The sequence below is a fragment of the Arvicanthis niloticus genome, chromosome 17, assembly GCF_011762505.2.
Source record: "Arvicanthis niloticus isolate mArvNil1 chromosome 17, mArvNil1.pat.X, whole genome shotgun sequence".
Classification (NCBI taxonomy): Eukaryota; Metazoa; Chordata; class Mammalia; order Rodentia; family Muridae; genus Arvicanthis; species Arvicanthis niloticus.
This window is the reverse complement of record NC_047674.1, coordinates 32,967,236-32,993,723: the sequence shown is the minus strand read 5'-3', so window position 1 is coordinate 32,993,723 and position 26,488 is coordinate 32,967,236. Positions and strand designations below refer to the sequence as shown.

The 26,488-nt window shown below is 45.6% G+C and overlaps 1 protein-coding gene across 2 annotated transcripts in view; it reads left to right on the top strand.

Annotated features, from left to right (window-relative positions):
• The window catches only part of Plekhb2 (pleckstrin homology domain containing B2), a 31,295-nt gene extending 5,023 nt beyond the window's left edge, over positions 1–26,272 (top strand). Inside the window, exons 1-8 of one of the 2 annotated variants that reach the window (XM_076915084.1) lie at positions 1,064–1,153; positions 5,168–5,212; positions 6,363–6,515; positions 7,090–7,192; positions 11,080–11,119; positions 12,972–13,061; positions 15,845–15,950; positions 23,619–26,272. In XM_076915084.1, the coding sequence (XP_076771199.1) occupies positions 5,176–5,212; positions 6,363–6,515; positions 7,090–7,192; positions 11,080–11,119; positions 12,972–13,061; positions 15,845–15,950; positions 23,619–23,755 (666 nt within the window). In that variant the 5' untranslated portion in view covers positions 1,064–1,153; positions 5,168–5,175 and the 3' untranslated portion in view covers positions 23,756–26,272. Of the gene's footprint in view, positions 1–1,063; positions 1,154–5,167; positions 5,213–6,362; positions 6,516–7,089; positions 7,193–11,079; positions 11,120–12,971; positions 13,062–15,844; positions 15,951–23,618 lie in introns of those variants that run through there. The other variant, XM_034521305.2, reaches the window with a different exon arrangement.
• Positions 26,273–26,488: the final 216 nt, after the last annotated feature.

The window sequence follows — 26,488 nt, the reverse complement described above, 5'->3', positions numbered from 1 at the left end:
CAGTCTGTAATTGTTTACTAAGGACTGCCCTGTGTGTACATTAGGCTGTTTTCTCTGGGGTGGAGGGCCTAGTCTGTGCCACATGCTGCTTTGGCCTGGCAGCCAAAGGCCAGGAAAGGGTGCTGCTGATAAAACCCTGGAAACAGTGATTGTGTGGACTATTACCAGGGGCACTGCCCCGGAGACCAGAAGACAAAAATGCAGTTTACTTCCTTATTCTACTCTGAATCACATGGCCTCACACCCCAGCTTCACCGCCTCCGGATTATGTCCTGGGGCTGACTGCCCTCTCTGACCTGGGTGAAGAGCTGTAAGGTGCCACGGGGTGCTCCCATTGACAGGGCTTCTTCTGACCTTTCTGTGGACGCTGTGTAAGTGAGAGCCTGCCTGACAAGCTCTGGCACAATCCTTAGCTTGTGGATGCAAGGGCCAGATCCCCAGGGCTGTTTTTTTTAAGAAACTCAAGTTCAAGTTGCCTTCCAGCCTGCTCCTAGCTTTTTCAGCCCCAGGACTCCTGAGCCCTTCCACTCAGAAGTCTGGTCTTTTTGGTTGTTAGCTTAGCCTTTTGTCTTAACATGCAAACCTAATATCGTAAGTAGTAAATCCAACATGCATTCCTATCAGCACGCTGCTTTCATCAGAGAGGCCTGTAGGCGAGTCTGTGGGCCCATAGGCAAGTCCTTGTCTTGCTATCATTGTCATGGAGGGCCCAGCTCACTATGTGAGCTCTTGGGTTATGTAAGAAAGCAGGCAGCACAAGCAAGAGAAGCAGGCCAGTAAGTAGCATTCCCATGTGGCTTCTGCTTCAGTTCTTGCCTTAGGTTCCTGCCTTGGCTTCCTCCAATGGACTGACCCCGGCTGTGTAAGCCTAATAAGCTGCTTGCTTCCTCACCAAGATGCTTTTGGTCAGTGTTTTATCACAGCAGCAGAAAGCAAACTAAGATGCGTTTTCTAGTGGTGCCACCGTCTAAACTTCTATGCTCAAGCACCGTCCAGCCTTCAGTGGTTCCACTTTGAATCCTCCTGCTTCAGCCTTCACTGGGATTGTAGTCCTGCGTCTCACTACCCACTTTGGTGCTGGGAGTCCAGCAAAGGTCCTCTGCAAGAGAGCATATGCTCTAAACCGCTGAGCCATCTCTCCAGCCCCATTCAAGTGAGTGTTTGTGTGTGCACGCACCTGTGTGTATGTGTGTGTGCGCGTATGGAGGTCAGAGGACAACTTGTAAGAGTTAGTGCTTCCCTTCCATCATATAGGTCCTGGGCCTTGAACTCAGATCCTCAGGCTTGGCGGTCAGTGTCTTTACCCACTATGTCATCTGGCTGGTGCCATCTTTGTATTTTAATAGGCCTCTTAACTATAGCCAGCTCACTCACAAGAAGCACCCTGTCCTTTGAGAGGACACTGGCATTAAAGATGCATCTGGGCACTGAGGGATACATGAGAATTTTCTGCATTCAACTGAAGGTTGACAGGATATTCCTGGACCAGACGCTGCTTGAGTCATCGGGAGGATTACTGCTCAGGAAGCTTTGACAGCAAAGTCTTTTTTTTCCCCCTATTTATTTTTCAATTTTGCTTGTTTATGTGTGTGTGGTGTGTATGTTGCATGTGTGTGCGAGCATACATTTCTGCAGATGTGTGCGTGCGTGCATGCATGTGTGTGTGTGTGTGTGTGTGACATAGGGTACGTTCTTGATGTCTCTTCACCTTCTACATTGAGGCTGGGTCTCTTCCCTGAACCAGAGCTTGCCAGTTTGACTAGTCTGACTAGTCAGCTTACTCTAGAGATCCTGGTATTTATATGGTTGATAGGAATCCAAATTCTGGTCCTCATGCCTATATGGGAAATCCTGCTGGGCCCTCTTCCCAACTGGGGATCCCAGTTTCCTTCTTCTGGAACACCTTTCACGCATTGCATGTATCAGACACATTCCTGTGTCTTTAGATGTGTAAGCTTCTGTCTAACTCCTTTTCGAATCTGGATTCTACTCAGTGAGTGGTTCTTTAGTGTGAACATATACCTAGAAGGTAGATGAAACACACATTAATCTTTGTCTCTAGTTGTGGATCCAAGTTCCACCCTGCAGCTGGGCACTGCTGTTGGGGAGGTGAAATGCAAGAAGCTTGACTGTACTTATCCCAATACCACCCTGCCGCAGCTACCACAGAGTGCTGGGTTTCCAGCACAGAGACACTGCTCCAGGGGTGGGAAAATGCAGTCTAAGATGAGGGTGGGGGTGGTGAAGCTGGTATTCCCTGACACTTAGGCATCTAGTCGCTGTTAGAAAATTCCACAGAGAAGTCGGGAATGAAGTTGGGGATTGAAACAAGACTTGGGGTAGGGGCTGGGAGCTCCGGCTTAGTTCATCGGTAGCTGTGGTTGTGTGGAAGCACAGAGAGACCTATGGGAGACTTAAAATGCATCTCTGTAGGCAAAAGCCTTCCTGATGCTCCCATGGCGGTGGTAGATGAAAGAGACAGTGCTTAGTTCTAAGCTGTTTATTGGTTGTTCCTTGTGGAAAATGGATGCGTATCAACTCCTCAGGGTGGACCAGAGATTAAATACCTTTTGCAGGGAGGAATGTCTGAGAAGGGAAGCTTATTAGCTAAACCCTCAGGCCACCTAGGTACCTCATTAGCATGGAGAACTCTGTTTTAGGCTGAAGTGACCACAGGTCACATTTCCTTATGTGGGAAGTGTTGCAAGTGTTCGAGGCCAGGAACCTGGCAGAGGGCAGGGAGCCGCTTACTCAGACTCGCTCTCCCTTACCAAGTTCTCCCTTACCAAGTTTTCTGGCAAGATCCACTGTCCCACATTTAGTGACTAGGATGAGGATGGATACACAGTCAGTGCTCTTACTGATTTCATTTTGTAACTGTTGGTCACTCTATTGGGAGAATGTTTCCAACTGTTAGGGCTGGGAACCTCATTCCATGTAGTTTAAAATACAAGCCTCTGAGTTTGCTTAGGAGAAAGCCCTGGATTAGAGTGATGTATTAGCTTCTTTTCGTGCTGCTGTGGACCAAATGCCTGCTGAGAAGCAGCTTAAGGGAGGAAGGGCTTATTCTGGCTTCCAGTTTGGGCGATACAGCTCACCGTGACCGGAAGGGTGAGCATTGCATTTGTCATCAGGAAGCAGATAAATAAATGATGGTGTTCTGTTCACTTTCTTACACATTCTGTGACCCCGGCCTGTGGGATGGCGCTGCCCACATGTAGGGTGGGCTGTTCCACTTTAGTTAATCTGATCTGCAGATTCTCTCAGACACACCCAGAGGTCTTACGCCAGGTGATTCTAGGTCCCATCAAGCTGATCAACCATCCGGATTAACCACCTCACAGATGGGTTTCAGGATTAGCCCAGTTGGTAAGCACAGCTGTCTTCAGGGTCAGCTGCCTTTGGGCTGCCCCTCACCCCCACCCCATCACAAGATGGCAGCCAGCAGCAGTGGGTGTGTCTCTGTTCACAGTCTCTGGGAAAAAAGATGGAGGCTGGTTTTTTGGGATTCAGTTTGTGATTGTGTGTCTACATTGAGAAAAAGACATGAAGAGATCCAATAACAGCCCCCACTCCCACCAGTCTGTCTTCTGGGTCCCAACATGAAGTTTAAGTTTAAGTAGAGGTCCAGAAATATGCTTTCCAGTCCTGGTCAAGGAGTGGTCTCACCCAGCACTGACCCAGTCTCTCCTGCAGGGTGGTCCATGAAGATTTCTCTTTCCGAATAGTTCTCCCTCTGGCTACACCTGGCTTCAGCCTTTCCTTTCCAGAATGAGATTCCTGGGGAAATCTCAATTTCCCATGGTGTCTTGTTTTACATTCTGATAGCCAAAGAGACGGACTCAGTGTCTTGGGAATCTCTTTTTCCTGCCCGGCCTCCTACGCTACAACACTTCCCCCTGGCTAGGCAGTGGAGTTTGCCAGGCTAATGGCTAAAACACAGCATTTGAATTTTGTCCTCTGAGTTGAGAAGAAACCGATTATCTTCTTTAATTTTTATATCTAATTTACATTTTACTTTATAGATTGATTGATTGATTATTGATTGTGTATGTGCACACACATGCCCTGACATGCATGCCAAGGTCAGAGGACAACTTGACGGAGTCAGGTTTTCTCTTTCCAGCCTCTGTGTCTCAGGGATTATACCCTTGACTTCAGGCTTTTCTGCAGGCCCCTTTATCTACTGAGCTCTCTTCTTGACCCAAATTGAGTATCCTGTGAGTTTATTCACGTTTGTTTTATGGCTGTGTGTGTGTGTGATCACTGCTGCCATCTGTGTGTAATGGTTTTCCTCATTTGTCATTAGTCTTTTGACACCCCCCACCCCATACATCTTTACTTTTAGAGTTACTCCTATTATTACTGTGGAGGGACAGTGCTCATGTGGGATCAGAGGATAACTTGTGGGAGTCAGTTTTTCTCCGGCATGTGGGTCCTAGGAATTAAACTCACATCGTCCGGCGTACTGGCAGGTGCCTTTACCTGTTAAGCAACTTCACTGGCCCAAAGTGGTCTTCAGTTTGTATTTTCATTCTGTGTGTGTGGGTGTTTTGTCTGTGTGTATTGTAAGTGTATCATCTGCATGCAGTGGCTGTGGAGGAGAGAAGAGGGGGTCAGATCCCCTGAAACTGGAGTTCCAAGTGGTTGTAAACTGACATGTAGGTGCTGGGAACAACACTGGGGTCCTCTGGGAGAGCAGGGCGTGTGGAACAATCTCTCCAGTCTATTTTTATGGAATTAAATCTCTCAGTGTTTTTCTTGAAGACCCAAGGTTTTCTTCCTTGAAATAGCTACTCATCTGATACTGGTGAGGAATGACCAGACATGTTAGTCTGTGGAACATATTGGAGTTAGGCTGAGGCAGCTGGACTCCAGGTCTCTAGGACACTTGAGTGTGTCGTGCGAAGCCTCAAGTCCTCAGTAGAGTCGAGTGTCAGTATTTTTGGAGCTGCCCTGAGTCTATTGGGACTCAGGAGGTGGAAGAGTGGGTGGTATAGACCCTTGGAGGAGGCCTTGATAAATGTCAAGTAGTGTGAGGTCATGTGTCTTTGGGTTGTTCCTCGGCTCACACCGGGGTGGGGTGAGCGGAGGGGGTAAAACGAGCCAGGTGAATCATTCTTTTCCTCACTCTTGATCCCGAACCTGTCTTCTCTTTCTCCCACAGCTGAAGAGATGGCGTTCGTGAAGAGTGGATGGTTATTGCGACAAAGTGAGTAGAAACACCGGAGAACCCTAAAACAGATGATCATGTTTGCAAACAGTCACGTCTGGTTAATGCCCTTGCCATGCATCTCCTCTGGGAATCGTTAGAGCTCTCTGACAGTCCTTGTGAAAATGTGGAGCTGATAGGAACCAGGAAAGAAGGAGGGCTCTGCTCCGCTCCCCTTCTCCTGTACTTTATTACTAATGGCTGACTTGAGGTGGCTAGGTCTGAGTAAGCTTGGCTTCCCTGTCTCTGGCCTCTGTGTGTGGGAAATGACCTGTCCTATCTGGGACCCGAGAAGGATCAGTGGGGAGACTTGCCTTGGTGGGTGCACAAGTTTAGCAAATCTTTGTCTCCAGAGGAAACTTGGTTCTTTGGCTTGAGGTCCAGTCTCCTAGACATGGCTACTGTGGACCAGCTGTTTGTTTCCTAGTCTGCCACTCAAATAATAGGCTAGCAAGCAGGGAGAGCCAGCTACTTCTTCTCCACTTGGAGCTGTGCTGTGCTCTGGAGGTCTATGGGTAGTCTTAGCCTAGAGTGAGTAATACTGCCCTTACCTGGTATCTCGGAGAGTAGCCGCAGACCCGGAGGACTACCTTCTCTTGAGTTTTGTGCTCCCAACCTCCTGTGGATAGGGGTGAAGGGGCACCTTGCTCAGAGTCAAGGACAAGTCCTTTGTAAAGTTTCCGGTTTCTCTTTGAGCAGTGTCATGGTCTGGAAGGTGAGATTTTTTTTTTTGAAGTTATATTGTCTATTGTCATTATCATTTTTACATATGTTTTTCCCATCTGTGATGGAATGTTGCAAGGCCCAGTCTTGTGTGGGCCTTGTGTAGGTATCCACAGCTGGGGAGCTCACGGGTACAGTGGTCATATTGTATCCAGAGGGCAGGCTTCTTTTCTACCCTTTGGCTTTTACATGTGTTCCTCTCCCTTTTCCTCAGTGCTCCCTTGGAGGGTTACAGTCTTCACTGGCAGACTTCTGGTGCCCACACTGTTAAAGTGGGTGTGGCCAGGCCCTGTCTGTTTCCACTGCCAGCTCGGTAGATTGCTTTCATTGATTCTGTGCCGATGGATGGTCTCTTCTGTGCCTGCTGCACACTGGGGGCGGCCTTTGTCGTTCTAACCCAAAGCCACCTCTCTCTATTTGCCCCCAGGCACCATTCTGAAACGCTGGAAGAAGAACTGGTTCGACCTGTGGTCAGATGGTCACCTGATCTACTACGATGACCAGACTAGGCAGAGCATAGAGGATAAGGTCCACATGCCCGTGGACTGCATCAATATCCGCACGGGGCATGAGTGTCGGGGTAAGCTGTGCCCAGGACCACCACCCTACCGTCCTTAATGCGTCTGCTTCCAATGTCAAATTGGACTCTGTCCAGGCAGGGCAGTCGTAATGGGGCTTGGGCAGTCACATCCTGAACTTCATGACAGATAGATATTTTCCCCCCACTGGAGTTCAGCCCAGCCTGCATCACTTCATCTGGGGAGAGGGAAGCAGATTGCTAACAACTCCTAGAAAGGTGGGACCCTCTTAGGTCATGCTGATTTTCTGATTTAGACAATGTTTGTGTGTGTGTGTATGTGTGGTAGTCTTATCAGTTTCTTGGAAGCAGGATGTAGTGCAGTGGATGCAGGGGTCAGTCATCTTTCCCTATATTCATTTTACAGGGAGCAAATGCCATCTTCCTTTGCAGCCGGCCGGTAGATTACCTTCCGATTCTGAGTTAGGCCCCAGGCTGTTTCCCATGCAGTATTATGCAGTCTCAGTCTTCACTTCTCTGAGTTGTTAGGTCTAAGAATACATAAGAGGAAAAACAAAACAAAACCAGGCAGAACCCAAGCTATGGATTACTCCCCCGTTCTGCTTGTTTCTCCTAGACATCCAGCCTCCAGATGGGAAGCCCAGAGACTGTCTGCTGCAGATCGTTTGCCGAGACGGGAAGACCATCAGTCTCTGTGCAGAGAGCACAGACGATTGCCTGTGAGTGCTGACCTTATTGTGTTTAATTGGCAGAGTGTTTTCTGCTCTAATTTCCCTTTGTTAGGAAGGGAAGAGAGTGGGAGGAGAGACTCCCTCCAGGCTGGGGCTCTGGGAGAAACACAATGAGGATTTTTCTTGGATCTAATTATGTGTGTGTGTGTGTGTGTGTGTGTGTGTATGTGTGTGCACAGTGTGTATACATGTCTGTGTGCATGTGTAAAGACACGTGTGTGCTGTGCAAGGGTGGAGGTCAGAAGACAGTTTCTGTATTGGTCCTCGTCTTGCACCTTGTTTTTGAGACTGGTTTTATTGATTTTTCATTACATTTTCCCATGATGTCCCGGAGATTCTCTTGTCTCTAGTCCTCATCTCTCCAGAGGAGTGCTGTATCACATACTATAGTGCTACACATCTGAACTTTTTAAACGTGAGTTCTGGGGATTCAAACTCAGGTCCTTATGTTTCCATGGGTGATGCTTTTACCCACAGAGCCATCTCCTGAGTGCCCTTGATTCTGATTTCTGTCCCTTCTGCTCAAGCAGTGTGGTGGTTTGAATAAGAACAGCCCCCATAAGCTCATATGTTTGAATGCTTAGTCCTCAAGTATGGGTGTTATTTGAAAAGGACGAGGAGGTGTGGCCTTGTTGGAAGAATGTGTCATTGGGGGTGAGTTTTAAGGTCTCAAAAACACATGCCAAGCCCAGACTCTCTCTGCCTGTGAACTAAGATGGTGGTCTCAACTACTCCCTGTATCTGTCTGTGTGCTGCCATGTTCTCTGCCATGATAATAGACTAAACCTCTAGGGTTGAGAGAGAGGTAGAAAGAAAAAGAGAGAAGGAAGGAGGGAAAGAGGGAGGGAGAGAGAGAGAGAAAGAGAGAGAGAGAGAGAGAGAGAGAGAGAGAGAGAGAGAGTGTTAGTTTTCACTGGAGCTAACTCACTATGTAGACTTCAAACTCAGCAGAGATTCATTTACCCCTGCATCCCCATTGTTTGTATTAAAGGCATGTGCCACAGTGTCTGAATCAACTTTTTTAAAAGTTTTATTTAGGATTTATTTTTTAAATTTTTATTAAAATTAAAAAGTATGTGTGTGTGTATGTGTGTGTGTGTGTGTAGTGTGTATGTGTGTATGTGTGTATGTATACATATTTGGGTGCCTTCAGAGGCCAGAAACCAGTGTCAAAATTCCCTGGAACTAGAGTTACAAATGGTGGCAATCTAACTGATGTGTGTCTGGCAATCCATTTTTTTTTTTTTTTTTTTTTTTTTTTTGGTTTTTCGAGACAGGGTTTCTCTGTGTAGCCCTGGCTGTCCTGGAACTCACTCTGTAGACCAGGCTGGCCTCGAACTCAGAAATCCGCCTGCCTCTGCCTCCCAAGTGCTGGGATTCAAGGCGTGCGCCACCACCGCCCGGCAGGCAATCCAATTCTTGTTCTTTGCAAGAATACTATTTAATCTCTATGCCATCAGTGACTCTTAAATGCTGTATCCTGGTAGAGATATGACTTCCCTCCAGATCAATGGAGAAACAACTGAGTGTCAGAGTAATTTGCTCCTTTTATAAAATAGAACTGCATTGCCATTTAGCAATTTAAGCTAACAAAAACCGGACACTGACTTTGCTCCAGGCATTTAGCTAACTGCTTTGAAGATGCTGCCTTATCCTTGCCATGTCTGACCATGTGGGTGTTGCTCCAGGCACCAGAAATTGGAAGGCAGATAGGTTAAGTAACCCATATTGCATATTGGTTGTTCTATGTTCCTGTGATAAATTACTGGAAGTTTAGTGACTCCCAAAGTTCACTTTTATTATTCTATTCCAGTTCCCCAAGGTCTTAGGAGAAAATGATTCTTGAAAGATGTCCTTTGACCAGCACATGCATTCTCTGGTATACAAGATAATGACTTCAAATGCAGATTAAAACACACACACACACACACACACACACACACACACACACAATTGTAATAAAAGTACTGAGGGAAAAAGGAAGACTAAGCAGTGATGATGGGCAGAAAATGTAAAGTCTGGCTGTTGATTCAGTTTGTTGATCAGAAATATAACTGAAATAAGATGTCAGAAAGACAACACAGAATATATTGGAAACGCAGTGTCTAAGTCTGTTCTGACACCACAGCCAGAGCTGGTGCCTCAGGGCCCTAGTGGTCAGAAGTGAGGTCAGCTCCTCTGAAGGCCATTCCCTGTGTCTGTGGGAACCTTGCTTGCCTCTTGCCCAAACCAGACATGTTGGACTGAGGACCCCATTTTCATTTGATTTCATGTGCAAAGCCCTTATTTCTTGGTGAGCCACACTTATCAGTGCGGAGGACCCTAACTTCAGTGTATCTTTTGAAGGCACAACGTTTAATCCATGATAACAGAGACGTCTGAGGGGTTTAATCCATGATAACAGAGACGTCTGAGGGAAGATGGGGAAAGGAATCTGGATTGTCTCCTTTAACCATCAAGTGAAGAGAAAGGGAGTGTTTGTGTGTATGTGTGTGTATGTATGTATGTTTGTATATATGTATCTCTCTGTATGTCTGTCTGTCTGTCTGTCTATCTATCTATCTATCTATCTATCTACCTATATATCTATCTATTGAGACGGATGCATCCTTTGGCTGAGCTGTTCATTGGGGATCATCATAAGGAAGTGGTCAGGGGAAGCAGGCCATACTGGGGGACACCTGTCACCCCAGCATTTGAACTGTGGAGGTGGGAGGGTCTGGAGTGGACCAGTCTTTTCAATAGTAAAATTGTTGCCAGTTTGCTGGCTAGTTTTATTGCAACTTGACAGAAGCTTGACAATGGAGAGGAGAGAGCCTCAATCGAGAAAATGTCTCCATAAGATTGGGTTGCAGGCAAGCCTGTAGGGCACTTTCTTAATCAGTGATTGATGTTGGATGGGTGCCATCCCTGGGCTGGTGGTGCTGGAATCTGTAAGAAAGAAGGCTGAGCAAGCCATGGAGAGCAAGCCAGGAAGCAGCACCTTCCATGGTCTCTGCATCAGCTCCTGCCTTCAGGTTCCAGCTTGAGTTTCTATCCCACCTGCTTTGGATAATGAACTATGATGTGGAAGTATTTCCCACGTTGCTTTTGCTCATGGTGTTGTATCACAGTGGTAGTAATTCTGTCTAAGACAGCTGCCAATCAAAATCTTTCCGTATCATGGGAACACAGTATAGCCATTATAAGAAAAGCAGGGGTTAAGTGTCCCTGAATTCCCACACTCAGTAGGCTGGGGTGGGAAGATCTTGTATTTGGGATTAGCCTGGACTACATAGTTGGTTTCAAGCCAGTCTTGGCTGCTGATGGGATAACTTACAGAACATTGCACTTTTTTCCCCCCATGACAGGGTTTCTCTGTGTAGCCCTGACTGCCCTGCATCTTGCTCTGTAGACCAGGCTAACCTCAAACTTAGAGATTTGCCTGCCTCTGCCTTCCAAGTTCTGGATTAAAGTCATGTGCTACCACTGCTCAACTACGTTTTGCATTTATTAAAGAGATGAAAATACTAAACCGTTTATATTATGTTTTAGATCGTATATACTGTAAATCTGTTCTTTAAATATACATGCTTTCTCAGTTCATGTCTTGAGCAAGAGATGATTTGGTGGGTCTTGGAATAAGGCCTGAAGTTTTGTTTTATTTTGTTTATTTTGGTGTGGATGGGGTGGTATGAGACAAGGTCTTAATCTACAACCCAGGTTGACCTAAAGCTCATGGTAGTCCTCCTGTTTAAGCCTCCTAAATGCTGGGATTATGGGCTAGCCATCCCTCTTTATACAGAAGCTTTCCAGGAATGCTGAGGCTTGTCTGCATTTAAGAATTGTTGGAATGTTGGATTACCTCTGAGAACCCTGTTTGTCATTTTCTCCAGGGCATGGAAGTTTACACTGCAGGATTCCAGAACGAACACAGTAAGTTGCCCATGGTTGTTCCAGCTATGTTTGTACATCCCGAGTCTGTGTAACAAACTGGAGAACAGGAGGCTGGGAGAGGGAAATGGAAGAGAGAGAGGGGGTCTCCTGTCCACACACTGCTTCCTGAGCAGAGCAGGGCAGGGGCCTCTTGGTAACAGTGATCACCAGATATGGTAAGAGGCTCCTGTTGTGGTCTGATATGAAACAGCCCCTGTAGACTCACTTGGTTGCCAGCTGATGGAGTAGTTTAGGGAAGTTACTGAGTCTTTAGGTGGAGCCTCCCTGGAAAACAGGGTGTCACCAGGTCACTGAGGATTTGTCTTGAGCCTGACTTGACTTCTATTCAGTCCTGATCCTGGATGCAATGTAACCAGTTTTCTCTTGCTCCTTCTATCTTGCCTCCCCTGCCCCCTGCCACACCTTCCCCACCATGATGGACTGTGTTCCTCTAGAATTGTAAATCAGAACAAACTTTCTCCTCTGAGTTGCTCCCATCAGGTTATTTTGTCAGAGTAGTGAGAAACTAAGACAACACCTTCCTCAGCCAGGCATGGCAAGTCCAGTGTCATCTGGCCGTGGTCACCTCTCTCCAGGTTTGAGGCACCTTGAATTCTGCTCTATTTTGAAGTACAAGTTCAAAGAGAACCATGGTGCCCACTTCGTCCATAAGATCTCCTCCAGGTATGATGGCTTTAATCCCAGCAGTTGGGAGGCAAAGGTGGATCTCTCTGTGAGTTCGAAGCCAGCCTGGTCTACAGACCTAGTACAGGACAGCAAGAGCTATTACACAGAGAAACCCTGTCTTGAAAAGCCAAAACAAACAAACAAATAAACAAACACGAACCAACTAACCAACCAAAGAAACAAAACAAACAACCCTCCCAGAAACAAACAAACAAACAAACAAACAAACAGATTCCAGCCTCAAAACACTAAGACCTTTTTTTCCTTGTCCATATCCCTAATACTAATTCTGACCACAGGAGATAGAGAAACCGTAAATCCCGTTGTATCCCTGGCAGTGCCTCCTCGTGCCCAAGACCTTTGTGATCGGCATTTTCATTCTTAGATGGAGCTCTATTTTTTCCAATATATTTATAGAGAAAAATAGAAAAATAGAAAAGTAGATCAGGCTTACAGAAGAACTTGTGCCAGTGGCAAATAAAGTCAAAAGGCCCAGTGTCCGCTGCCTTTGTTGGCCAGAGATACTTTAACTGAGAACTCACCCCACACTCCTTTCTTTCATGAATAACCCCTGCCCTGGAAATCAGTATCAGTAATCGATGCAGTTAGCAAAATTCCTGTGCAGTTCTGCGGGTGGGTTGTTTTTTGTTTTTTATTTATTTATTTATTTTATTATTTATTTATTTGGTTTTTGTTTTTTGGTTTTTGGAGACAGGGTTTCTCTGTGTAGTTCTGGCTGTCCTGGAACTCACTCTATAGACCAGGCTGGCCTCAAACTCAGAAATCCGCCTGCCTCTGCCTCCCAAGTGCTGGGATTAAAGGCGTGCACCACCACCACCCGGCTTGTTTTTTTGTTTTTTTTTTAAAGAGTTATTATTTTTTTCTTTTCACTGGGTCATAGGTTTTGAACTACAGAAGAGCATGCTCCCGGTGCACTTCTGATTGTGCCCAAGGTCTAAAAGGCATTGGTGGCAGGGCCACCTCGGCAACTTCCCAGGCCAGGAGTGCTCCTCTCTGGCAAGGGGCTGAGCCAGGACTGGCTGCTGAGCTCAGAGGGTGTTTTAGTAGGCTGTAGGCTGCCCCTGGACTCGCAGGAGAAGCCCTTCGTGATCTTTCCTTTGCTGAGTAAATGTGCTGTTGGTCTTAGCTCTCTTGTCTCCCACAGGCTTACGTTGGCTCAGCAATCCTGTCTGAAGAGACTGCAGTGGCCGCTTCGCCGCCTCCCTATGCGGCCTACGCTACACCGACCCCTGAGGTAGGGAGTCTGAGCAGAGAGCATACAACTGAGGGAAGCCGGGCTCTCTGCTGCTTTCCCATTTCCGTTGGTCTCGTTTCTTCTGGTTTTGGTTGTCGTTTTGATCTTAATCTTAAGTCAGTCTCAGGGAAATTAGAAATAACACTCCAAATCTTCCCTTTTTATCACAGAGTATTCCTCTTTGCTTAGATGAAATAAAGGAACTCTTGGAGCTGGTGATGTGGCTCAGCTGATGGGGCGTTTGCCTACTGAGCTGGAGGTTTTGGTCCCCAGCACTGCATAGACTGGGGTTGGCAGCACACATCTGGACTCTGAGTGCTTGGGAGGTAGGGGCAGGGCAATTAGGAGATCAAGATCCTTCTTGGCTACTACATAGGAGGACAGCTTAATCTAGAGAGTCTATCTCAAAATAAACAGAAAACCTAATGTGTGTGTGTGTTGGTAATTGCTGGCTGGAGAACCGCAGGGTTCCTCTCGCCAGGCTGTGTATAGTTGGCTGGGAACGCTCTGGGTTCCTCCAGCTGGAAGTTAAGCCCGGCTGCTCACTAACTAAAGGCCTCTCCACAGCTCCTCACGGTGCAGCCCCAACACATGAGAAAGTCCTTGAGTTTCCAAAACCGGTTTATTGGCATGACGGATGGTGGATGGATCTGGATGCACACCCCCGTAAAACCCAGGGCAGACCTGAGTTAAATAGGGAGGGAGAGAAGGGGGAGGGTCTGGGGAAGAAAGCTTAATTGGCTCCACCCTCTGGCCTTCAGGTACCTCATTAGTATGGAAATCTCTCTAGGGCCTGAGGCCTGGTTATAATGCCCTCCACCTGTGACTGAAGGGTGCAGGTTGAATGGAGATTAGACATGTGTGTTATTTGTTGTTGTAGAGATTAAACTCAAGGCTTCACATAATACTAGGCAAATTCTTTACCACTGAGCTATCTCACCCACAGTTTATAAATGTATTAAGGTATGTGTGTGTATATGTGTTAGCATGTATGTACATGTGTGTATGTGTCTGTGTCTGTATACATGTAGTGCCTACATCTACAGTGCACAGATAGAGGTCAGAGGACAACTTGAGAGTTGGTTCTCTCCTTTCATTCTGTGAGTCCTGCAGATTAAACTTGAGTCATCAGGCTTGGCAGTAAGCACCTTTATCCAACGAGCCATCTGGCCAGCCCTGAATCCGTTTATCTATGTTAACTGCAAAACCTTGCAAGGTTTTTGACCAAAGCTGCCATAAGCTAACGCATCATGTTTAGAGAGAAGTCTGGTTTGCTGCCCTGAGCTTCGCAGACTTCTCAATTTCTCTCTTTGCTTTTATTCTTGGCTTTCTTTAGTTTATTTTTGGTTTTTTGGTTTTTTTTTTTTTTTAATTTTTGTTTTATCAATATTTTACAGTTTTCAGCATAATAACTTAATACATGTCAGATTATAAATATTATATAAATATAAGTATTCCATTATTTTCAAGTGGTTGTATATAACTGTCTATTTTTAAAAGATATACTTATTTTATGTGTATGTGTGTTTTGCCTGTAACGATTTGTAAGCACCACATATGTGCAGTACCCATAGAGGCCAGAAGAGGGCATCAGATCCCCTGCAACTGGAGTTATGGGCAGCTGTGAGCCCCCATGTGGGTGCTGTAAACTCTTGATCACTTTCTTCTTCCCAAACTCTGGGATTACAAGTGTGCAGCACCACACCCTAGCTAGTTCCAGAATTTGTATTCTTTGTATATTACTATACAGTATATATTATACTGATCTTTTCTTATAAGTTTTTATTTTTGGTAGAGGTTTTTTTTTTTTTTTTTTTCCAATTAAGTATGTTCATTTCATAATTGCTAACTGAAAGATTTTTATAATAATTACTTTAAAATCCTTTCCAGAAGGCCAGGTATGCATGCCTTTAATCCCAGCAGTCGGGAGGCAGAATCAGGCAGTTCTCCATGAGTTTGAGGCCAGCCTGGTCTATAATTTGAGTTCCAGGACAGCCAGGGCAACACAGAGAAACCCTGTATCAAAAAATCCTTTCCCAAGCTGAGTATGGTGGTGCACACCTTTAAACTTCATACAGCAGAAGCACATGGATCTTTGTGAGTTTGAGGTCAGCCTTGCCTACATAGAGAGTTCTAGACCAACTAAAGGAGCAGGGGAGGCTTGCTGTAGCTGTCGTAGTTGTAGTTGAGGCTGTTGTAGCACATGCTGGTTAGGCCTTCCACCTCTGACCTTTGTGGATAGGAATAGGGTGTTCCTGAAGTCAGTTCTTAGTGTTTGCACAGAGTAGAGGAGTTATTGGCTCTATGGGCACAGAGAGCAAACTTTTCCTCCCCGCTTTTCTGTCTGTACTCATTGGGATTTCTGAGTTACCAACATCTTCATTATTCAATCTAGGATACGCCACAGCATACCTGTGGAGGTCAGGGTACACCCATTTATATATACATGTATGCATGTATACGTGTATTTATGTATACATGTTTGTATGCATACATGTATGTATGTATGTTTCATCACATCATCTCTTGTCTCCCCTTTCTTCCTCCAGTACCCCCCATGCGTGTCACCCCTCTCCATCCCCACGCACTCCTGCTCACTTAAGTATGTTCCTTCATCATTGCTAACAGAGGATACGTTTTAGGACTCAGCTCATCCTACTACGTGAGTTTCAGGGACACAAAGCACGTCATCAGGCTAGGTGGCCAGTGACTTTACCCACTGAGTCATCTCACCAGCCCCTCCCTCAAAATTGTATTTCTCATGGGACTTCCTCTCCTTCCAGGTCTACAGCTATGGTCCATACAGTGGCGCATACCCAGCAGGAACTCAAGTTGTCTATGCTGCCAACGGGCAGGCGTATGCCGTGCCATACCAGTACCCGTATGCAGGTAACTCATGCTGGCTGCTGCTCCTGGGCTCTGCACACGGTGGGGCCAAGGAGGAGTCTTTTCAGTTTGAAGTTATGTGAGCTGCACTTTCTCATCGGAGACCCCAGGTCACTTTGCCACTCTGATTTTTGTGTATATTTTCCTCAAATAGTCCTTTGGACTTTTACATATCTTTACAGTGCTAGAGTAATTGTTATTTAAAAGGTATTACATTTGTGTTGATTTTGTGTGCATGTGTTACACATATGTGTGTGGGTGCACGTGTGTCACAGCTCATGAGGGAAGGTCAGAGGACAGTTCAAGGGAACCAGTTGACTCCTAACACTGTGTGGGTCCCTGAGATTGGACTCGGGTTGTCAGATTGCCAGCAATCTGTCTGTGCCCAACTGAATCATCTCTCCACCCCAGTTTTTGATTATTTAAAGGTTTTTGGTAATCTTTATTTAAAATATAACCTAATTTACCTTCATAGCTTACATTTTTTGTATATCATTCAATTTAAACATTTTTTTTAAAGATTTATTTTTCATCATGTGTACATGTCTGTAGGTATGTACACGTAAGTACCTGTTGGGGCCAGAATAGGGTGTTCGATGCCTGGAACTGGAGTTATACATGTTGTGAGATGACTTGTGGGTGCTGGGAATTGAACCAGGGTTCTCTGAAAGAGCAGCAGGTGATCTCGACTGCCGAGCCATCTCTCCAACTCCCTTGCCATTCAATCTTAAACACTAGAAACCCATGATAAGGAATAGTGTAATGAAACCACACAATTTATAGGGCATTCTGGTGGTACAATGTAAGTCTACAGTAAAACTTAGGAGCTGGGGAGATGGTTTAGTGGGTAAAGTGCTGGGTGTGTGAGCATGCACACCTGAGGTGAGATCCAGCGCCTGTGTAAGAGCCAGGCATGGTAACGTGCATCTGTATCCCAGCCAGGCATGGTGATGTGCATCTGTATCCCAGCCAGTCATGGTGACATGCATCTGTATCCCAGCCAGGCATGGTGACGTGCATCTGTATCCCAGCACTGGGGACTTGGAGATAAGAGGCTCCCTGGGGCTCAGTGGCAAAGCGTGTGTCTGGCATGCATGGCCCCTTGGGTTCTTTCTGTAGCTCCCGAAATAGTTATTTGTTGTTTAATGGGACATACTTGTGCTTAAGAAGTTATTTGTTATATGAAATTCAAACCCAATTGTGTGTCTTGATTTTTATTTACTAAACATGACAATTTTAGACTAACAAGAAAGTATAAAATCTAGTGACATATGATTTTTTTACTGCTGTTGGTATATGGGATTCTGAGGTAGGACCAGGGTCCACGGGAAGCCTGCTAGGGACCTTAGAGAATCCTTGACCAGACACCCCAGAAAATAAAAGGCCCATGTTGAAGTGTTTGGAACATTCACTCAGCTCTATGCATGTGAACAACAAATACAAAAATTAAGGAATATAAAGTCTGAGGGTGGAGTTTAGTGCTTGGCATATGTGAGGCTTAGCGTTCAGTCCTGAGCATTAAAAATACAAGAAACAAAATAAAACAAAACAAACGAACACAAAAGCAGTGAGACGAATAGAAGGCTAGAAACATTCACTTAAGGTATTAAAAACGGCATTTGGACGTGTACATCTCTTTACATAGCTAGAGTCCTTTTGATTTAAAAATGTTCAATTTGTCTTTATTTTCTATGCATGTGTTGTGAATGTACGTGTGGGTGCACGTGTGCCACAGCTCATGTGGAGAAGTCAGGACAACCTGAAGAGTGGCTCGCTGTCAAAGTTCTGTTGGGCCTGTGCTTCAGAGTCGTTTGGAAAGCTAGTACATTTGGCTAGAGGATGCTCTGCTTTCTTTCTCCAAAACTGAAATCTAGAGGGCCAAGGATGTGGCTCAGGTGGGAGAGTCCCGTGTAGCACACACACACCCGCAGCGTGGCATAAAACTCAAGTGGTAGAGGCAACAGGATCAGAAGTTCAAGGTTTCCTCAGCGATGAAATAAGTTCCAGGCTGGCCTGGATGACAAGAGATATGTCTCAGAATAAATAAAAACATAAGGAAGGAGGAGAAGGAGGAAGAGGAGGAGGAAGAAGAGGAGGAGGAAGAGAAGAAGAAGAAGAAGAAGAAGAAGAAGAAGAAGAAGAAGAAGAAGAAGAAGAAGAAGAAGAAGAAGAAGAAAGAAGAAGAAGACGATGAAGAAGATGAAGAAGACAAAGAAGACGAAGAAGAAGAAAGTCTACAAGATTTATGGTCGTTTGCTTTGAGGCAGGGTCTTCCTGTGTATCCCAGATCTCAGCTTGAGTTCCTCCTCCCTAGCCCCTAAGTGCTGTTTGCATGAGCTACTGGGTTGCATGGTAGTGAATGCATGAACCTTACAAGCTGAAGAGCGGTTTCTTGTTGGTTACCTCTGCTGCACTGGGTGAGCAGAAACCAGGCTGTTTTCTTAGTGTTATAACTACACCTGTGCAGTACAAACTCAAGTCAGCTACTCCTGTCTGAACAGCCTTTCTAATTGAAAGTGGGTCATTCCGTTCCAATAAATAACACTTAGAATGTTGTCTCTTATCTTTGGGTATCTTATCATCACAGAAACTGGGAACTAGAAACTTTATATTGCAGTATGTATAGTCACCTTGTATATTTGGCTTCTTCAATAGAAATGCATTAGTCTGTCTGTACATAGTGAGGTGGTTTGAATGAAATATCCCTCATATTCTTAGGCCTTTGAATACTTGGTCCCAGGTGGTGGCACTGTTTTTGGAGGCTTAGGGGGTGTGGCCTTGCTGGAGGAGTTGCTTTATTCAGGGCAAGCTTGGAGGTCTCAAACCTTTGGACCATTTTCTGATAGCTCTCTGTTTCCTTCTTATGGTTTGGGATGTTAGCTCTCAGCTGATAAGCTGCCGTGCCTGCTGCTTGCTGTCTTGCTTCTTTGTGGTGGTGATAATGGGCCCTTAACCCTCTGGAACTGTAAGCCCAAAATAACTCCTTTTTTATAAGTTGTCTTGGTCATGGTGTTTTTTTTTATCACAGCAATAGAAACGTAACTAAGGCAGAAGTTGGTACCAGGGAATGGGCTATTGCTGTGACAGATATGACCTTACGTTTTGTTTTTGTTTGTTTGTTTGTTTTGTGGAAGACTTTGAAACTTTGGCCAAGAAAAGTGGTTGAATGTTATCATCAGGGCTTAATGAGCCATCCTAGTAGGTTCTTGGAAGACAGCGCTGAGAGCGCTGTGGATTGTGGAGGCACAGTTTAAGACGTTTCAGTGGGGAACAGTGTCAGCACCTGATCTTGAGACCATTGCCTGCTCTCGTTCTGAGATGTGAACTCTCCGCTGTTCCTAGTTCTTGTCGTCACATTTTTCTGCTGTGATGGGATGGACTCTAATCCCTCTGGATCCAAATGATCTCTTCTCTAAGTTGCGTTGGTCATGGTGTTTTATTACCACAACAGAAAAGTAACTAAGACAGTAATCTGCTACATCAAGAACGACTTGGTGACATCTACGTATCACATGGATCACCACAGGACATCAGGCAGAGTTGGTGTTTTGTTCATCAAAGGTGCTTGTGAAAAGTGCAGAGATGGGTTTGGTTCAATGGCGCATGCCCAACACCCACAAATAAATAAATAAACATTAAAAAAAATTGTTTTAAGGTGACAGAGCTTCAGATGGACTTTTATAGTGTGCCAGCTGAAACTTCCCAAGCCTGCAAGACACTCACTTGCCATTTCTATGTTTTCTTGTGAGAAGAGTTCTCCCCCAGGTCCCCTTTCTTTCTTGTTTTAAAAATTAAATTATGTTAAATTATTTGTACACACGTGGATAGTGTACACGTGGCCGAAGAGGCCCGAGATTTCGAATCCCCAGAGTTGGAGTTACAGGCAGTTGTGAACCGATGACCTGTATACTGGAAACTGGACTTAGGTTCTGTACAAGAACCCACTGTGCACTCTGAAGCACAGAGGTATCTCTCCAGATCCATCCTCTCTGTGCTAACACTCTGAGTTGTCTCTACAGACCTCTAGCTTCTTTCTGCTAGGGATAATTAAGACATTTCTACCTTGTTGATAACACTTTGCCATTGGGCTTCATGGTGACTCATTACAAGTCAGAGTCAGGGACTGGTAAGTCCTCCTTTGGTGATGGTTTAATCTGCTTCCTTCTCTTGTTAATCTCTTGGGCTTCCTTAATGTCTCCTCCAGTAGCTCTCTCGATATTGCACGCATGCGTCTGTCTCGTTAATGGTCCAGCTTGTTGTGCTTTAATGGGACTGTGTTATTTGAGCACTACAGCTGTCAGTACCAGTGGGGGAGGAGACGGAGAAGGAAGTAGAGGCCGAGGCAGGGAAGGAAATGGGTGAGGAGGCAGAGGTGGGGCAGGCAGAGGAAGTGCAGGAGGCACAGGCTGTGGTACTGTGGGAGGAAGTGTAGCTCAGAGCTCTCCAGGTTACAACACAGGCAGGCACATTTGTAGCTGCATGTGACACATTTTAGCAATTTGGACAAGAAGATTTCTCCCAGATGCTCTTCTGGGTTTCTTGGATCTTTCATAATTCACTCTGAAAAAAAAAAAAAAAAACCCTCCTAGGGATATGACATTCTTGATTGTAGATTAAGGACGTGAAGTTGGTATCTCTCAGTACCTCAGCGCCAAGTGCATGCATACCATATTCTTTGCATTCTTTGACTACACCTTTGATGTTGGAACATTTGAAGCTCACACATGCTCTCAGTGGATTTCTCCTTTAGTGCCTTAGTGTGTATCTGTTGAAGAAGTGACTGTGTGCTGTTTGAGCTTGTGTGGAGAGGAAGGCGTACTAGCTCACACTGAGTGAGAAGTCTGTTTTTAATATTTTAATTTGGGCATGACTCTAGTCTTAAGAGTCTGTAACAGAGCCACGGCAGCGACCCCACCACCCCCAAATTAAATCCTCAAGAGAGACCTGCCTTGACCTTAGAACTTCACTAGTGTGTGTGAGTTAGTTCCCAAGAAGGGTTTGTGTAACCAGCCCGGAAGGGAAGAGATGCTACCAAATACTTTGCGAATGGGGTACCTAGTGAAACTCAATATTTTGTATACTAACCTAAATATAAAGTTAAGCTGGATGTGGCCCTGCTCACCTTCAATCCCAGCACTTCAGAGGCAGAGGCAGGTGGATCTGTGAGTTCCAGGGCAGTCTGGGATACACAGTTAGACTGTCTCAAACAACAAACAAACAAACCAAGCCAAACCAAAAAACAAAAAGCCCCAACCAACCAAAAAGAAAATGGCCAAGACACCCATTTGAAGGATCAAGAGTGATTTTTCTCATGATGTTTTTTTTTTCCTTCTGGTGATAGCCTCGGATACTTGTCACAACTGAGGAAATGCAGTGTGGTGACACGATACGGAAGGGGATTTGGGTATACTTCTCCCCACTTTGTACTTCACAGGAAGCAAACTTCAGATGGTGAGAAACCAGTGTGGCTGTCATAAGCCCCTAAGTGCTAAGATGTCAGGTGTGAGCCATCATGCTTGCCTGCTGCTGATTCATCTTTAAGCAGGCATCCCCTGTTTCTCCCACACTCTTCCCATTTGTCTGTCATCCCAGCAAGAGTGGCGTGGAAGGCTGCTGCCATGGAAACCTGAGGCAGGCCTCTGTAGTTTTCTCCATGCTCTGAACTTTGCAATGTTATTATGAGGTTTGGCCCAGGGAAGCAGAAGACCCTGACGTCTCCCTGAGTTCTTAGAGACAAATGTCTGTAAGGTTCCAGATCCTCTTGATGTCTCCCTCACTCTGTTCCAGAAACCAGGCCCTACCCTGGTGCCCTCTCCAGAGTAAGATGAGCAGCCTGTGGTGCCAACGTGCAGTGTTAATCCCATGGAGCTAGAGTAAAGATCATTACCCAAATCCTTTGGTCGTATTACATAAGCTTTATTTTTTTGTCACACTAAGGCTATCTCCCCAAAGCAAGGTTTGAGAAAATAGTATCAAACATAGGAGACAATGGGGTTTATGTAGCTAAAAAAAAAACAAAACCAAAAACAAAACCAAAAATCTGTAAGCCTGGTGATTTTCAAGGATTTAGAGATTTCTAGAGGAGTTTTGCTTCATAGGAACTTGGCTGAATATTTCAGAACTGTTTGCCAGAACATCTTATCAGGCTGGAGGTGAGGATATAGTGTGTGGAACACGTCAAATTCCAGAAAATGGGTCAAGACCTGCTCAAATCCAAGTTTTATAGAAAACAGGAATGAACTTGTTTTGACCTTTTAACAAGATGGCTTTTAATCTTAAGATGGAGTCAGCAGGTCCCTCAGCAGCTCTTCCTCTCCTTGGCAGATGTGAGTCTGTCTTCCTCTGAATTCCAAGGCAGCTTTTCATTTTTTTTTCTTCCTTATCAGCATGTCTTTGACTTCTGGCAGGTAGGCTAGGTCACAGTGTATGGATCCTTCCATCCCCCTGGAAACCTATGAGTAAGAAACTGGAGGGATCTGAAGGCATTCTCCTTGGTGGGCATGAGGTCATATTTGTCTTAGTTATTTTTCTATTGCTGTGATGAAACACCATGACCAAGGCAACTTAAAGAAGAAAGAGTTTATTGGGGCTTACAGTTACAGAAGGGGGTGAGTCCCTGACTGTCTCAGAAGGGTACAGGCAAGCATGGTCCTGGAACAGTAGCTGAGAACTTACAGCCTTATCTGCAAGTTGGAGGCAGAGAGAGGGAGAGGGAGGGGGGGGAGGGGAAGGGAGGAAGAAGGGGAGAGGGAGGGAGGGAGGGAGGGAGGAAGGGAGAGAGAGCGAGAGAGCGAGAGAGAGAGAGAGAGAGAGAGAGAGAGAGAGAGAGCGAGAGAGAGCGCTAATTGGGAATGGCATTGGCTTTTGAAATCTTAAATCCCACCTCTGGTGACACATCTTCTTCAATAAGGTCATACCTTCTAATTCTTCCCAAACAGTTCAACCACCTGGGGACTGAGTATTTAAACATGTGAACCTATGGGGGCATTTTCATCTGAACCACCACACTCCTCCAATAAAGTTCTTCTGAAGGATGATCAACTTCCTCTCTGCAAGCTTGTACCATCCTCTTGTCTTTAAGACAGGCTCTCACTAGGTATCCCTGGCTGGCCTGAAACTGTGTAAACCAGGTTGGCCTTGAACTCACAGAGATCCCCCTCTTACTGTCTCCCACTTGCTAGGATTAAAGGTGTGCACCATCATGCCAGGCCTTATGTACATCTTTTAAAAATTATTTACCATGCATGAGTGTTTGGCTGTATGTGTGTACATAGTGCACACTTGGTTCTTGCAGAGATCAGAAGAGGGCATTGGAGCCCCTGAAGCTATAGTTACTGATGCTTGTGAGGTAACATGTGGGTGCCAGGTCCTCTGCAAGAGCAAGTGCTCGTAACACTAAGCCATGTCTCCAGCTCCCCATGTATTGTCTTTTATAAATTATAACAGTGTCTTCCTGAGCGTATTTATGGTGTGATGGACCTTGGAAAGGGTTGGGTTGAGCTCACTGGAGCCACCTGTTAACACTTTTCTGAAGAGCATTGAAAGCCAAGTAGTGAACAAGCTGTCCATATGGAGATTAGATACAGCGTCTATGTTAAGAGCACCATCTTTTCGGTGAAGGGTGGACTTTCAAATTACATCATAAGTGATCTCTTCTCTCTTCTTTTCTAGGAGTTTATGGACAACAGCCTACCAACCAAGTCATCATCCGCGAGCGGTACCGAGACAATGACAGTGACTTGGCTCTGGGCATGCTTGCCGGGGCAGCCACAGGCATGGCCCTGGGCTCTCTGTTCTGGGTCTTCTAAAGCCTTCAGCATTTTCTGTGCATAGCTTCTGTTAGTCCTGTGTGCAATAATTTGATTTGCAGGGCATTTCTGTTTGTGACAAATGTCTTTCATAATAATTTAAGTAGTTCTTTTGAAGGTGGTAATCTAATAATTGTGACTGACCTGCATGATACCACAAAGAAAGAAGTGTTGCTGTGAGTGAGAGCCTGGGTCCTTTTGGGTTCCAGCTTGTGCCAAGTTTCGTAGGGCCTCTTGGATGGTTTTATGTAAACATACCCAATTAAACCGGCATTTTCTGTTCAGTTAGGTACAGTATTGAATTGAGGGACGGCTTTCCTTGCTATGCCAATAATAATAATGTTGATGGAGGAGAATGTGTGTAAGTGTGGTGAGGAGAGTCGCAGCTTATTTTACTGTAGAATCCTACTCCAGACCCCAGCTGCATGCTGTCCTAGGAGCTGGGGGCTGCTGTCTCCTGCAGGGCTGTAGTGAGGACCCCATAACCTACCCCTTGGAGCTCCTAGGTACCGGAAGGATTGGCTGCTCAGGATACAGAGGGCCACCCACTCCCTTTAAATCCGCCCAGTTTTATTTTCTCGTTATTCTTCTGTTTGCTTTTTCCCAGAGATGACTGGAATTAGTCTGGGGTTAGGAATTGCTTTGAGCCTCAGAAATTGAGCCTTTCCTTTTAAGCCCTGCCGAATGAAGAGATGAGTGCCAGTGGGTAGAGGTACGCTGGGAGCTGCCCAGCGATGTGTTTTCAGTGTCTGCTTTAGGCATATTGATTGCCACTCAGTCTGCAGCGAGCTTATAGAGAGTATTTTTCTACTTGTAAAGAAAGTATGGTGAGGGGAATTGGGGAGAGCCTTAGTTAGAATGTTCCTGCCTCAGGCCTTCTAGGGCCCAAGCTGCACATGGATACTCTTTAGCTCCTGGAGAGGCTCTTCCTCATCAGTGAGGCCCGGTGGCTGTCCAGACAGACTCAGGTTTTGAGTGAGAAGTGGGATTGGGTAGAACATCTCAGGGATTTGTTCTAATCCCTCATGTTAGTGGGGATCCAGCCTTGTTCTCAGTCCCGACCTGCTCATGACAGAAGAGCTTAGAACATTTCTAGTCCTCAAACGTGTGACACTCTGGGAAGCCTACAATATGACTTTCTGATAAAAGTTTGTATTTCCAGTATTAGAGAATACATGTTCTACATATTTAAGTTTTCTGTTCTTTCATGTTTTAAAGCTCCCAATTCCAGCTTTGTGACCTCCATGTTTTAATTTTAAATAGTAACACCCCCCCTCCCCCCGCCCGCACACAAAGGTGGGACGGCACAGTCAAGGCCCCGCCCTCTACTTTGTATAGTCTGACTGTGCCCGGTCCAGCGCATGCATGCTGCCTTGCTGAACTGCTGGGCAGCTCTCTTCGTCAGTTCAAGTCTTCAATAGATCTTCATGTGCGACAGTTGCCAAGTAGATGAGGTGGTGCCCATGATGGTTTTTTTGCTATTTGTTGAGGACCTGTTGATACAGAACTGCCCGTTTCCAGCTGATGTTTGCTTCTCTGTCATTTCTGATAGATGGGAGAGGGACAACGTGGTATGGATGGCTCATAGCGTCGCTTTAATAAGCATAATGCTGATTTTACATCCTGTGCTATGAGACTGCCAATTGCTCACAGTGCCACCATTCGTAAAGCTCCGTGCTTTACTTACAAAACACTAAAACCAGTTTTTAGTGTCGTGCAAGGATTTTAATTTTGAAGTTAGTTATTGGGATTCCTAAAACCACAGTCCCTGAAGTAACAGAATTATCTCCTACTGTCCCATGGGTATGCTCTGCCTAGCCCCTGACCCCAGTGTCAGTCTAGCTGTAACAGGCAGCCATAGTTGAGCCTGGTCATCTCCTGTACCAGTTTTACTTAATTGCATACCCGGTAAGGAATACATTTTCCAGGCATCTCATTTTCTCAGCCCTGATCCTCACAGGCGCCGCCCTTTCGATAGCTTTTGCCACATCATTTAGGACCTCAGAGAGATTCATGAGTTGGAGGGAACTACTTGTCTGGCGTTGGGAAACATGTCTCCTCCTCCACGGAGACTTTGAAATAATGACTTAGGGCTGGAAGAGGCTGGGCGGGGCTGGAAGAGGCTGGCCGCTGACACTGTGTGGTTGATGTCATTGCTCTTTTAGTTCTTTGAGTTAAGAACCTTTCATACAAAAGCCTGAGGCTTCCTTACATCATCCCTTGCCAAGAAGGCTCGTCTTAGGTCATTAGTGCCCACAGCAGCCTTCTGGAGTGTAGCAAGTTCTTGCGTTTGAGACAGAATGGTTCAGATTTATTTTCTACATCTGTTGTTGATCCTATGCAACCTCTCATTTTGCCTTCTAGTCCATGTAGATGAAAGGCAGAGGATGCAGGCAGTCTTCTTTGTGATTGCTTCTGTTATTCTGTTGCATCTACTGAGCCCGTTTTCTTCCTGTATGTGCATACGGTATGTTTATAAGTGAACTTGTTAAACTATTAAATGATCATTAACCTTAACCTGTGTCTCATTGTGACTTCTGTTGTGTGTTCAAACTATTTTGAGGTGGCTAGAGAGATAGCCTGCCATAAATCATGAGGATCTGAGATCAGATCCCTGGCACCCAAATGGAAGCTGGGCTACAGACATCCGTAAGAGAACTTTGTTGGGTTGAATGGGGGTCCTGCGCTGGCTCAGGGGTCCCTGGTCCTGCAGAGCGGCTGGGGACCGTCTGG